At 51.3% G+C, this 13,380-nt stretch overlaps 2 protein-coding genes across 2 annotated transcripts in view; one reads left to right on the plus strand and one right to left on the minus strand.

The window, feature by feature from the left end:
* Positions 1-4,764, minus strand: part of Psmc4 (proteasome (prosome, macropain) 26S subunit, ATPase, 4) — a gene marked incomplete at its 3' end in the record, with an annotated part of 17,277 nt that extends 12,513 nt beyond the window's left edge. The window contains exons 1-8 of the mRNA XM_013036094.1: positions 4,660-4,764; positions 3,578-3,676; positions 3,283-3,469; positions 1,731-1,877; positions 1,528-1,637; positions 1,338-1,431; positions 350-517; positions 188-264 (exon numbers count right to left, since the gene is read on the minus strand). Coding sequence (XP_012891548.1) covers positions 188-264; positions 350-517; positions 1,338-1,431; positions 1,528-1,637; positions 1,731-1,877; positions 3,283-3,469; positions 3,578-3,676; positions 4,660-4,695 — 918 coding nt within the window. The remainder of the gene's footprint in view (positions 1-187; positions 265-349; positions 518-1,337; positions 1,432-1,527; positions 1,638-1,730; positions 1,878-3,282; positions 3,470-3,577; positions 3,677-4,659) is intronic.
* A 7,751-nt stretch (positions 4,765-12,515) lies between these two features.
* Fcgbp (Fc fragment of IgG binding protein) overlaps positions 12,516-13,380 on the plus strand; it is a 31,195-nt gene continuing 30,330 nt past the window's right edge. The window contains exon 1 of the mRNA XM_013036112.1: positions 12,516-12,570. Coding sequence (XP_012891566.1) covers positions 12,516-12,570 — 55 coding nt within the window. The remainder of the gene's footprint in view (positions 12,571-13,380) is intronic.

The following is a 13,380-nucleotide window of genomic DNA, read 5'->3' on the forward strand; positions in this document are numbered from 1 at the left end:
AAAAAAAAAAAAAAAAAGAATAAAAAAGAAAAAAAGAAAAAGAAAGATATTTGACTTGCCTGCTTCCCTGCACAGCCTTTCCGGTCATGAACCTGATCCCGCCCCTGGCCCCGCCCCTGCCCAACCACCAGGTCCCATCTCCCTGACCCCCACACCACACCTCCCTGAATCCATGTGAACCCCAAACCTTCACGTTGACGTTCTGGTCAAATCCATCCATTTGGTTTAGCAGCTCGAGCAGGATTCTCTGTACCTCCCTGTCAGCTGGGATGTGCAGCACAGTGGTCAGTCGAGGACACCCCCGTCCGGCATGGCAAGCTTGCCCACAACCCGCCCCCCAGTCACTCACCCCCTGTCTGAGCATCGAATCTCTTGGTGGCGATGGCATCGATCTCATCTATGAAGATGATGGCGGGTGCATTCTCCTTGGCCAGGCGGAACACATCCCGCACCATGCGGGGCCCCTCGCCCAGGTACTTCTGCACGAACTCTGAGCCCACGACCCGGATAAATGCAGCTGGGGGGAGGACAAAAGTTAGATGGAGATGAGCGTCCTCTGGGGCAGCATGAAGACATCGATTTCCTGAAAATCAGGTCCTTCTCAGCCATTCGCTTGGGCCCCCCAGAGATAGGATAGGCCAAATCATAAGCCCTGCCCACAAATTATTACTGTTATTATTTTGGTCTGATATTTAAAAATCAAGATATTAGCCGGTGCCTGTGGCTCACACCTGGAATCCAAGCTCCTTAGAAGGGTGGGATCTGAGAATCTCACTTTTTTACCATCTTGGAGATGGTCATGGAATCCAAGTCACTTCCGGTTTTCTAGTGGTTTATTGGACATAAGAGTGTCACGGACTTTCCTGCCCAGGCTGGCTTTGAACCACAATCCTCAGATCTCAGCCTCCTGAGTAGCTAGGATTACAGGCATGAGCCACCAGTGCCTGGCTTGGATTTGTTTTAAAATTTGACTTGATTTTATTTATTTTGGTGTTGGTTCTGGGGCTTGAACTTAGGGCCTAGGCGCTGTCCCTGAACTCTTTTGCTCAAGGCTGGTGCTCTACAAGTTGAACCATAGCTCTACTTCTGGCTTTTTGGTGGTGACTTGGAGATAAGAGTCTCATGGACTTTTCTCCCCAGGCTGGTTTTGAACTGCCATCCTGGATCTCGGCCTCCTGAGGAGCTAGGATTCAAGACTGAAGCCATGGGAGCCTTGGAGCACCTGACACCGAACCTATGTTTTGTGCTACTGTGACCCTGGGAGGATGAATGAGCAAGAAATGAGGTGACAGGGTGAGGTCAGACAGCTGGAGGACCGGGCAGGGATGAAGGCTCACCTGTGGTGTGATGTGCCACGGCTTTTGCTAGCATGGTTTTCCCACAACCCGGAGGACCATACATGAGGACACCCCGGGGAGGATCGATGCCAATCTAAAACCAGAGGGAAGGAGGAGTCATGGAGCCCTGTCACTCACCCCAGATCCAAGGGGCCCCGCCCCTTGGGCCCCGCCCCCTGGGCCTCCTCACCTGCTTGTAGAGCTCAAAGTGCGTGAGCGGGAGCTCCACGGCCTCACGCACCTCCTGCTTCTGGATGTCCATACCCCCGATGTCTGCGTACATCACATCTGGCTTCTGGTCTGGGCAGGGAGGGAGGGAGGAGCTTGGGATCCCAGCCTGCCCCCTCCTCCCAGCCCCCTCCTTGGGGCCTCAGGCCCTCCCCTCTCCCTTACCGGAGGTGAGCATCATGATGCTGCTGTCGGCCTCGGGAGGCAGCACGTCCACCAGCGCGTTGCTGTGCTTGTGCAGTGCCACCGAGGCGTTGGGCTTGAGCAGCTCCCGGTCAATGGTGCTGAGGATGCGGACGTAGTAGTTGGAACCTTGGGGAGGGCACAGGAAGGGAGGAGAGGATGAGAAACTGCCCCCTCCTTTCTCCCCTCAACCTGAAAGTTGTCCCGTCATGCAGACCTGGGGGAACCCCCTGGCCGATCCCCACACTCCCGCCATAACGACTTCCTTGTGTGTTTACAGCCCTGAGTATGTCTCTAATGCCAGCTTTACATGCCCAGCTCACCTCCTCCTGGTGTTCAGTCTCACTCACTGTGTCCCTGTGCTACCTTGGTGATCTTTCCTGGAGCCATCTCCAGGATACCCACTGGTCCCCAGGTCCTGTGCCTCGCCCTAGACCACCACAGTCCCTACAGATCCCCACCTAGCCTCCCGCCCTGATTGGGCACTGTTATCCAGGTCTGTGACCTCAGAGAGGCCTCCATCTCTCCTACAACTGTGTTAGTGATCCCCAGCAACCTCCCTCCTGACCAGTCAGCCCCTCACTTGCAGCTGTCTCTTAGACATCTCCCAGTAATTCTTCCACTGCCCCCACTATCTGCTCCCTCCAGGCTGCAGCCATCGTGGGGAGCTTCCTCACTGTCCTTCTCAAAGACATGGGCCTTACCAGGCATCGACAGGCTCACGCCTGTCATCCTAGCTACACAGGAGGCTGAGATCTGAGGACTGCAGTTCAAAGCCAGCCTGGTCAGGAAAGTATGAGATCCTTATCGCCAATTGACCGGAAGTGGAGCTGTGGCTCAAAGAGTAGAGCGCTAGCCTTGAATGAAAAGAGCTTAGGGGACAGTACCAGGCCCTGAGTTCAAGCCCCATGACTGCCAAAAACAAAACAAAACAGCCTAAGGACATGGGCCTCCACCTGGGAGCCAATCTCCCTTACCACTCTCCCCAAAAGGTCAGCAGTCCAATTCCAAAGCGTCACATAAGAACATAGATAAGGGCTGGGAAGGTGGCTCAGTGGTAGAGCGCTTGCTTTGCATGCTCGAGGCCCTGGGTTTGATTCCTTAGCACCACATAAGCAAAAAGGAAAAAGCCGGAAGTGGTGCTGTGGCTCAAGTGGTAGAACACTTGAGGAGCTGAGGGATAGCACCCAGGCCCAGAATTCAGGCCCCATGACTGTAAAAATAAAAAAACAAAACACACACACACAGATAAAGAAAAAAAATTCTAGTGCTCCACCACTTAAGCCACGGCTCCACTGCTAGCTTTATGGTGGTTCATTGGAGAATGGAGTCTCATGGATTTTCCTGAGTTGCCTTTGAACCATGATCCTCAGATCTCAAGCCTTTGGGGTAGCCAGGATGTCAGGTATGAGCCACCAACACTCTTTCTGCCTTATTAGCTGTTCTTTAGCACCGGGCAGTCCCCAGGTCCAGGCAATCAGGCACTGAATGGGTAATGAATGGCTATGGTGCTTTGGCCCACACTGTCACTCACCTGTGGTAGAGCCTACGATGGCTGTGTTCTGATCCACAGCTTCCAGAAACTGCCCAATGACCAGTGGGATGCTCTGGATCCGCTTCACCTCCTCCTGGGCATGGAGGAATTCCTTCTTCAGGTTCTTTTGCTCATCCTTGATGTACTCCTCCTGCACCTCCAGGAACTCCAGCTCCTGCTGTAGCTTCTGTGAGCACAGAGAAGAGGGGGAGGAGAAAGATGACTCTGGGCCTCTAGCTGGAGAATAGGAAGAGCATGAGAAGCTGGGTCCTGTACAGGCTGGGGTTGATGATACCTTGTAGCGGCTATACAGGTCCTCCAAGTCCTCAGGTTCGGGTCCCAGGAAGGACAAGCCAGTCTGGGGCCGGGACACAGACAGTGCTGGGATCTCATCCTAAACTCAGGAAGCAAACCAAGGTTGGAAAAAGATATTTACTCCCACTTCACCTCAAACAGGCGTCCAAGATCATTTGATCCTTCTAAATAAAGACCTGGAAACTGCTCTAGACTCAAGATAAGCTTTCACCCAGTCTCCTCAACAAGCCCCCCCTTTTTTTTTTGGGTCCGGTGGTGGGGCCTGAACTGTGGGCCTGGGCGCTGTCCCTCAGCTCTTCAGCTCAAGGCTAGCCTCTACCACTTGAGCCACAGCACCACTTCCGGCTTTTTCTGCTTATGTGGTGCTGAGGAATCGAACCCAGGGCCTCATGCATGCAAGGCAAGCGTTCTACCACTGAGCCGCCTTCCCAGCCCCCAACAAGCCCTTCTATATGTAAAGGTGTCTTGCAAACAGGGGTGCTGGTGGCATGTCATTCCTAACAGGATCTCCATGTCACCAACTAGCATCTAAATGTTACATCGACTCATCTCCCTAGCCCCCGCTCTGGACAGAGCACGATTTCCCCCGTGTTCTGTGCCTCTTCCAGGCACCCTAGCACTCATTACCCAGACTCCCAACAGACCGCCACTGACATTAGGGGCCGCACCAGCCAAGCCATGGATAGAATCACAACTCCCTCTCTCCACCTCCGCTACGCCACAAGCCCCAGTCGTCTCCCCACTCTGGTTACCCCACATCCCTGGGCCACCCACCTGGTCCTATCCCAAACCCTGACGGGGTGACGATGTCCCTAAGCCATCGCGGCCTGACCCCGGACGTCCCTCGGACGTCTCCCTCCCGCCCCCCAGCTCCTCTGGCAAAGCCTGGTCGACCCTCGGCTACACGGACAGGCCTCGGGGCAGCACTACGGCCTAAGGCCATCCAGACCCAAGCTAGGACCCTCCAAATCACTCAGGAGCCCCCCCTCCCCCGTACCCCCGTCTCCGGGTCTGACTTCACTCGGCAACTTGATCGAGATCACAGCCAAATGCCCACCGTACCTGAGCCTTCTCCACCAAGATGCCAATCTCCTCCATAGTGACTGAGCCGGCCTCTGGGTGGCTGGGCCCTATCCAAACCACTGCTTCCGTTGACGTCACCGGAAGTCCGTCGTCCCAAGAGGATCATGGGAAACGTAGTCTACTTCAGGAGGCTAGGATAAAGGGCGGGAAAGACCGGGTGGTGGTGGTGGGTTCGGCAATACGGGAGCAGCTCGCGCGTGCGCAGTGATCGCCATGGGCAGCAGGAGGGCTCGCGCGTGCGCCATCGTGCGCCAAGACGCCATCTTGAGCAGTCTCCATGAGGAGGCCCGTTCTTTCCCAGTAGGCGGCGCTCGTGCCAAGTGAGGACGCCTTGCGTTGCCGGGTTCCACAGAAGGGGGCGTGAGGCCTCCTCAGCTTGCACCAAGCGGGGGTTCAAGGATCCTCTGGGTTCCATAGAGGGGTTCAGGTTACCTCCAGCTTCCACAGGTGTGGGGTTCAGGTTGTTTCCAGGCTCCCCAGAAAATGTGGGGGTGTCAGGGTATTTCCAGGTTCCACAGGAGGCAGGAGAGGTTCCAGTTATCTCCAGGATCCGCAGGTGTGGGGATTTGGATTGTTTCCAGGTTCCATAGGTGTGGGGGTTCAGGTTGTTTTCAGGTTCCAGGGAAGGTGGGAGGTTCGGGGTTTTTCCAGGTTTCTCGGAAGGGAGGTTTCAGCTGTCCCACATGTTCTCAGAAGAGGGGTTTCAGTGTCACCCACGTTCCACAGAAAGGAGATTTCATGTGGTCACCTTGGTTCCACAGAGTTATTTTAGAAGTTCTGCTCATGTGTTACTCCTAAGTGTGTACCCCTGGAGTGAGACGCCAAGGGGCCAGTTCCAGATGTGAAACAGGTAGACTATGTGCTGGAGAAAATGGCCCTGCAGGACACCAGCACATCATCTACACCAGTGGAGGAAGGGAGAGGAGAGGGAAGGAGAGAAGTCAGCTCAGGCTAGCCCTCCAGGACTGGGGTACAAGCCTACCCAAAAAATCCTAACACTGTGTTGTATTCTTTTTTATGGAGAAGGAAAAAAAGGCATCACCCATGAAGCTGCTTACCACAGTCACAAGAGAGAAATGACAGAGCTGGGTCAAGACCTAAGATCTGTTCTCCTTACACTACCACTACCACCTTCACTCACACCAACTACATTTTTTTTTGTTTTTTGTTTGTTTTTTGCCTGTCCTGGGGCTTGAACTCAGAGCCTGGGCTCTCTCCCTGAGCCTATCTGTGCTCAAGGCTAGCATTCTACCACTTAAGCCACAGCGCTACTTGTGTTTTTTTTCTGTTTGTGTGTTACTGAGGAATCAAACCCAAGGCTTGACGCATGTTAGGCAAGCACTCTACCACTAAACCACATTCCCAGTCAACCAGCTACAATTTTAGTTAAATGATCTTGCATTGATGCATAAATACATAGAGGGGTATGAAGCCTTTCCACAGGGCTAAAGAAATGTACCTAATGAGCAGGGTGCCAGTGGCTCAAACCTCTAATCCTAGCTTCTAAGGAGGCTGAGATCTGAGGATCATGGTTCAGAGCCAGCCCGGGCAGGAAAGTCCGTGAGACCCTTATCTTCAATAAACCACCAGAAAACTGGAAGTAGCTCTGTGGCTCAAGTGGTAGCACTTGCCTTGAGTTGAAGAGCTCAGGGACAGCACCCAGGACCAGAGTTCAAGCCCCATGACCAACAATTAAAAAAAAAAAAAGAAATTTACCTAATGAAACTCCCAATGTAACTAGCATTCAGATTAGCAACCAGATACTGGCAGCCTCCAAGGTCCTTTTCCTCTGTATCTTCTAAAAGATAACACTCAATTTGACAGCAGAGATTTCCTTTTTTTTTTTTTCGGTGGTGGTGGTGGTGGTGGTGGTCATGTGGCTTGATCTCAGGGCCTAGGCAGTGTCCTTGAGCTTTTTTGCTCAAGGATAGCACTGTACACTTGGAGCTGCAGTACCACTTCTGGTTTTCTGATGTTTAATTAGAGATAAGAGTCTCATGGTCTCAGGCTAGCTTTGAACCAAGATCCTCACATCTCAGACTCCTGAGAAGCTAGAATCGCAGGTGTGAGCCATCAGGACCCAGCTCACTTTTTTTTCTGTGTGTGTGTGTGTGTGTGTGTGTGTGTGAGAGAGAGAGAGAGAGAGAGAGAGAGAGAGAAAGGGAGAGAGACAGAGACACAGAGACAGAGACACAGAGATAAGGTACTGGTACTGGGGCTTGAATTCAGAGCCATGGCACTGCTCCCTGAACTTGCTAGGTTTCTTTGTTTCTTTGTTTCTCGCGTCAGTTGTATGGGGCTTGAACTCTGGACCTCTAGACCTGGTGCTGTCCTTGTGCTCTTTAGCTCAAGCTGAGCATTCTACCACTTGAGCCACAGCCCCACTTCTGTTTTTCTGGTGGTTAATTGGAGATAACAGTCTCACAGACTTTCCTGCCCAGGCTAGGTTTGAACCGTGATCCTCAGATGTTAGCCTCCAGTGTAGCTAGGATTACAGGCATGAGCCACCGGTGCCCAGCTCCCTGAGCTTTCTTGCTCAAGGCTGGTGCTCTACCACCTGAGTCACAACTGTGCCTCATACTGGGCAGCTCCCATTTTGGTTGAAGGTGTTCCCACCGCTGATCCTTTGGAGCCCTGGGTGAGGCTGTATACACAAGTAGAAGACAGCACGTGAAGACAGCTGTGTTAGCAAAGAACAAGTCATCTTCCATCCTCAGCATCTTAACCTCAGCTCCACCCAGGACAGCTGTTCCAGAATGCTTATTATTTCAAGCTTTAATGTTTCCAGAGAAGTCCAAATTTAGGAACCAGGAGTGTGATGTTCTTTGTCTAGCGTGTGTGAAGCCTTGGGATTGAGTCCCAGTGCACTTCCACAGTGTAACAATACATGTATACTCTTCCAGTTTGTAAATGTCAATCATTAATTCATTTTTAAGCCTAGCATGGGCTCCGGTGCCCAGTATTGTTTCCAAAGCTGTGGGAATGAAGACCTTTTCCTGTTCCCAGGCAGACGTGGAGAGAGGGGTAGGAACCATTCAGAAGGCAGAAAGAGTCAGGTGCTGGTTGGTGGTACCTGCCTGTCATCTTAGCTACTCAGGAGGCTGAGATCTGAGGATCACAGTTCAAAGCCAAGCCTGGACAGGAAAATCTGAGAGACTTTTTTTTTTTGGTCATGGGCTTGAACCCTGGGCCTGGGCGCTGTCCCTTAGCTCTTCAGTTCAAGGCTAATGCTCTACCACTTGAGCCACAGCACCACTTCTGGTTTTCTGGTGGTTTTTTGGAAATAAGAGTCTCATGGACTTTCCTGCCTGGGCTGGATTTGAATTGTGATCCTCAGATCTCTGCCTCCTGAGTAGCTAGGATTATAGGCGTGAGCCACTGGCACCCAGGCTGAGAGACTCTGATCTCCAAAAAATTGGAAGTAGTGCTGTAGCGCAAGTGGTAAAGCACTTGTCTTGAGCTGAAGAGATCAGGGACAGTGCCCAGGCCCAGAGTTCAAGCCCCACCACAGAAAAAAAAAAGAAATTTCAGTCATATCTCAAAAGAAATTATACACATATGCACAAAAAGACAAAGTCCCTTAGCCCCAAGTATAAGAATTCACATGTCCAGGAAGTGGTGCTGTGGTTCAAGTGGTAGAGTGCTTGCCTTGAGCTGAAGAGCTGAGGGACAGCGCCCGGGCCCAGAGGTCAAGACCCACAACCGCCAAAAAAGAAAAAAGAAAAAAAAAAGAATTCCACATGTCCATCAACAAGAGAATGGGTAAATATTTAGTGTTGTACTTTTCAGAACTAAGTTCCATAAGAAAATACTACAAAATGCCAGGTGCTGGTGGCTCATGCCTGTCATCCTACCTACCCAGGAGGCTGAGATCTGAGGATCAGACTTCAAAGATAGCCCAGGCATGAAAGTCTGTGAGACTTATTCCCAACAAACTACTCAAAACCTGGAAGTGGAGCCATGAGCGCTAGCCTTGGGGAGGAAGGGGCGGGGGAGAGCACAGGGACATTGCTCCAGGCCCTGAGTTCAAGCCCCATGATTGGCACCCCTCTGTACCCCCCACAAAAGAAATAAAATGAAAAAACTACCAAGTAACCGTGAAAACAATCTATACTTAACATGGCTTCGGTAGCTATTGACTGACTGATTGAAGCCAGTTACTACTAAATAAGGCAGACCAATGGCTCCATTGACCACGGATTCCAAACCACGTCAAATAATATAATTTGAGGAGAACATATGAGAGGTAAAGAGAGAATGATGATGAGGATGAGGATGAGGATGATGACGACGACGACAGAGAGAGAGCTAGAGAGCATGAAGTGGGCTTGGGGGATGCTAGAATGTTCTCCTTGACAACTTGACCTGGGCAAAGATGATAAGGGTGTATTTATTTGATGGGCTGTATGTATTTATGATTTGTGTGCTCATTAATAGGTGTACTTTATTTCCGTAAGAGATTTGAAAATGAGATCCGTGAATCATATCAGAATGCTGACCTACAAGGAAACAACAGGCCTAAGAGGAAACAAAACAAACATAAAAGTGAATAAGTAATTAAATACGTGGGTGGGGGGGATGATAAGCAGCTAAGTAAGTAGATAAAATGGGATCTGGGTTCCCAGCCGTTCTGGAATTTGGGGGTATCTAATATGGAACGTAGCCATTTTGACTCAAATTTCACTAAATTAAAATCTCAGTCCCAGTCCAGTGCTGATGGCTCACACCTATAATCCCAGATACTCAGTAAAGTGAGATCTGAAGGGATTGACCTTTGAAGCTAAGCCCAAGCCAGAAAAGTCTTAGCTCTTCAGCTCTTCATTTCCACCTAGCTACTAAAAAGCTGGAAGTGGAGCTGTGGTTCAACTGGTAGACTTTGGATGGTGATCCTCAGATCTCAGCCTCCTGAGTAGCTAGGATGTCGGGTGTAAGCCACCAGTGCCCAACTCCAGGTAGAGGATTTTGACAATTTGGTTTACATTCAGTGTTTTCTTTTTTTTTTGGCCAGTCCTGGGGCTTGAACTCAGGGCCTGGGCACTGTCCCTGAGCTTCTTCTGCTCAAGGCTACTTGAGCCACAGCGCCACTTTCAGCTTTTACTGTGTATAGAATACTGAGGATTCGATCCCAGGGCTTCATGCATGCTTAGGCAAGCACTCTACCACTGAGCCACATTTCCCAGCCCCTCAGTGTTTTCTTTCTTTTGAGGAATCCAGGAGTCCACTCTCTCAGCCCTCCGAGGGCCTCTGTCCTCCCAATGGGCCCCCTTTCCGTGGGTGTGTGCTTATCCCCTGCTTTTTCTAGCCCTCTTTGGCTATTATCCAGCTTCGTGTTGACTTACTTTGTTTTCCTGGTTGACTTTAGAGCCAATGGGAGCTTACCCTTGTGAGTATGAGGGTGCCCAGCGTCTCCCACCCTGACCTCCCCGAGGTTCAGTCCTCCATGATAAGAGAGGAGGAGGGGCTGTCCAGCCAGCAGCTGCCTCGTGTTGACCAAGGATTTGCAGGCTTCGCAGCTGTTCTTCCCTGGGGGAGACTCCTTTGCAAACAGTGATGTTCCATACTTAGAGGACAGAAGCAAGGCCGGAGTCAAGTCAAGACCTCAGGATGTGGACTCTAGCCCACACTGCCTCTCCACATGCTGCCCGGACCTCCAACACTCACCTCAGGTCAATTCTGGGATGATGAGGAAGCACAGATTCTCCTCAAAATCCTACTCAGGCTAGAGGGACCCCCCCCCAACACACACCATACACAATGTAAAAGCCAACGTTTCTCCAGGGGATGGGTGCACCTTGTGGTTCATGCCTTTCATCCTAGCTACTCAGAAGGCTGAGATCTGAGGATCGTGATTAGAAGCTAGCCTGGGCAGCAACCACCAAGAGAAGCTGTGGCTCAAGTGGTAGAGCACTAGCCTTGAATGAGAAAGGAAAGGGGAAAAAAAGCCAGGCACTGGTGGCTCACTCCTGCAATCCTAGCTACTCAGGAGACTGAGATCTTTTCATTTTTATTTATTTATTTATTTAAAAAAATTTTTTTTGGGTCCGGTCGTGGGGCCTGAACTCTGGGCCTGGGTGCTGTCCCTCAGCTCTTCAGCTCAAGGCTAGCGCTCTACCACTTGAGCCGCAGCGCCACTTCCAGCCTTTTTTCTTTTTTGCTTATATGGTGCTGAGGAATCGAACCCAGGGCCTCAGGCATGCAAGGCAAGCACTCTACCACTGAGCCACCTTCCCAGACCCATAACACTCTTATCTCCAATTAACCATTAGAAAACTGGAAGTGGCACTGTGGTTCAAGTGGTAAAGTGCTTGCCTTGAGCTGAAGAGTGCAGGGACAATGCCCAGGCCCAGAGTTCAAGCCCCACGATCAACAGAGAGAGAGAGAGAGAGAGAGAGAAGAAACAAAAGAAACAAAACGCAAAAGTTGCTGAGGGAAAGAATTCTCCAGGAAGTAGCATGCTCATGACTTTGAAGAATGAGGAAGCAGACCCTTGACCTTCATTTTCACACCCCCCCCCCCACCCAGGCCTCATCCTGAATTCACTCTCCATATGAAACTACAGAACAACCTACCTCCCATACAAATCACCCAGAATCCCCTTGGAAAGCAATAAACTAATCTCTCTCTCTCAATCCTAGTTGTGGGGTCTAGGCACTGTCTCTGAGCTCTTTTGCTCAAGGCTAGCGCTCTACCACCTTGAGCCACAGCACCAATTCCGGTTTTCTGATGGTTCATTGGAGATAAGAGTTTTACAGACTTTCCTGCCTAGGCTGGCTTTGAACCACGATCCTCACATCTTAAGCTCTAGAGTAGCTAGGATGACATGTGTGAGTCACCAGTGCCTAGCTAATAAGCTAATTTCTCTGTGCAAGTGAGAAGCCACAAATTACAATGGACTAAAGGTAGACACATTACAGCTCATACTACAGACCTGGGTCATGGTCTTAGACCCCTGCCTCTTGCCCTCTAGTGTCAAGAAATTCATTTGTGGAGACAGGGAAGAGACCAGGACCCGGATGTGAACATTTTTCTCTATTGTTTCTGGCAGGGGCCAAAGGAAAGAATCTGGCCAGCAAGCCAGCAAACATAACCAATGCCACCTCCCACCTCTCCCCTACTATCTCCACCCTACCCCACCCCTGCCCAGAAACCCAGGCTCTTGTCACCCTGATCCCCAGCTGTCTCCCTTGGGGATACCACCCTTCTAAGACTGAGCTTTCCCACTGGCTCCCAGAGTGTAGCCACCAGCTGTTCCCAAGCCTCCCCCCCCAAACCCAGGCTCCAGAGGCTTAATCCACCCTATCAAGGGCTTCCCAGTCTCCCCATTCCAGCTGGCCCCTGAGATCAGCAGCCTCCTCCCGGAAGTTGGCATCATCAACCTGGCAAATGGCCCAGGGTGTAACCCAAGGAGTGGGGGTGGGGGCAAGAAACTCCACTATATAGCCCAGTCCATAGGCTGACCCCGTAGCTCCGGGGACCTGCAGGTGAGAAGGGTTGGGGGGGGGCCCTTTTGGCAAAGGTGGGGACCGGAAGTTCCTTGGACTTGTCTCTGGCACCAGCCCTCTTCCCCTTCCCCACCCCACCTGTCCTTCTGGATATTTCATCTCTCTTTCTTACCCTTTGGGGTCTTTGCCCTCTCCACCTTACCCCCAGGCCCATTGGATGGCCAACCTCCCCTCCCCTGCACACTCACTCAACACTGACATGGCCTGCAATCTGGCCAGCCTGGCATCACCTACTCAATTTCCCTCCAGGCTCTTATCCTGATGCTGGCCCCTTCTGTCTTCTCCAGCCCCTCTCCCACAAACCAAGCAGCTTCTCCTTCTCTGCTTGCAGGCATGGGAGCGCTGCGGAGCTGGCGGACCCTCTGGGCTGGAGCAACCCTCCTGTGGGGTAAGTCGGACCCAGCCTCTTCCATCCATGGTCTTGTTCTAATATGAGCAACCCTGTCTGTTTGGGTTCAGCGCCCTGCTTTCCTGTCCCCTCCCCAAACCCAGCTCCCACTGTGCTCCCGATTAGCTGAGATCAGAAAGAGACCCTTAGTATCTGGAAAGAAATATGGCAGAAACACCCCCCCCCCTCTGAGGGAAAGCAGGTTAAAAATGAATAAAGGAAACACACAAACAAAAATACTATAGCTGGGTGCCGGTGGCTCATGCCTGTCATCCTAGCTACTCAGGAGGTTGAGATCTGAGGATCACGGTTCAAAGCCAGCCCGGGCAGGAAAGACTGTGAGACTCTTATCTCCAATAAACTACAAGAAAACCAGAAGTGGCATTGTAGCTCAAGTGGTAGAGTGCTCGCCTTGAGCTGAAGAGCTGAGGGACAGCTCCCAAGCCTAGAGTTCAAGCCCCATAGCCAACAAAAAAAAAACAAAACAACAAAAACCCTACCATAGTTCATTTCAGTTGCTGTAAATCCTAGCTATTCAAAAGGCTAATAGCTGAGGATCACAGTTCAAAGCCAACCTATTCAGAAAAAAATCTGAGAAACTTATCTCCAATTAACCAGCAAGAAAAGCTAGTAGTAGGGCTGGGAAGCTGGCTCAGTGGTAGAGTGCTTGCCTTGCATGCCTGAGGCCCTGGGTTCGATTCTTCAGCACCACATAAGCAGAAAAAAAAAAGCTGGAAGTGGCGCTGTGGCTCAAGTGGTAGAGTGCTAGCCTTGAGCTGAAGAGCTGAGGGACAGCACCCAGGCCCAGAG

The sequence above is a fragment of the Dipodomys ordii genome, unplaced genomic scaffold (genome assembly GCF_000151885.1).
Source record: "Dipodomys ordii isolate 6190 unplaced genomic scaffold, Dord_2.0 Scaffold249, whole genome shotgun sequence".
In the NCBI taxonomy this organism is placed as follows: Eukaryota; Metazoa; Chordata; class Mammalia; order Rodentia; family Heteromyidae; genus Dipodomys; species Dipodomys ordii.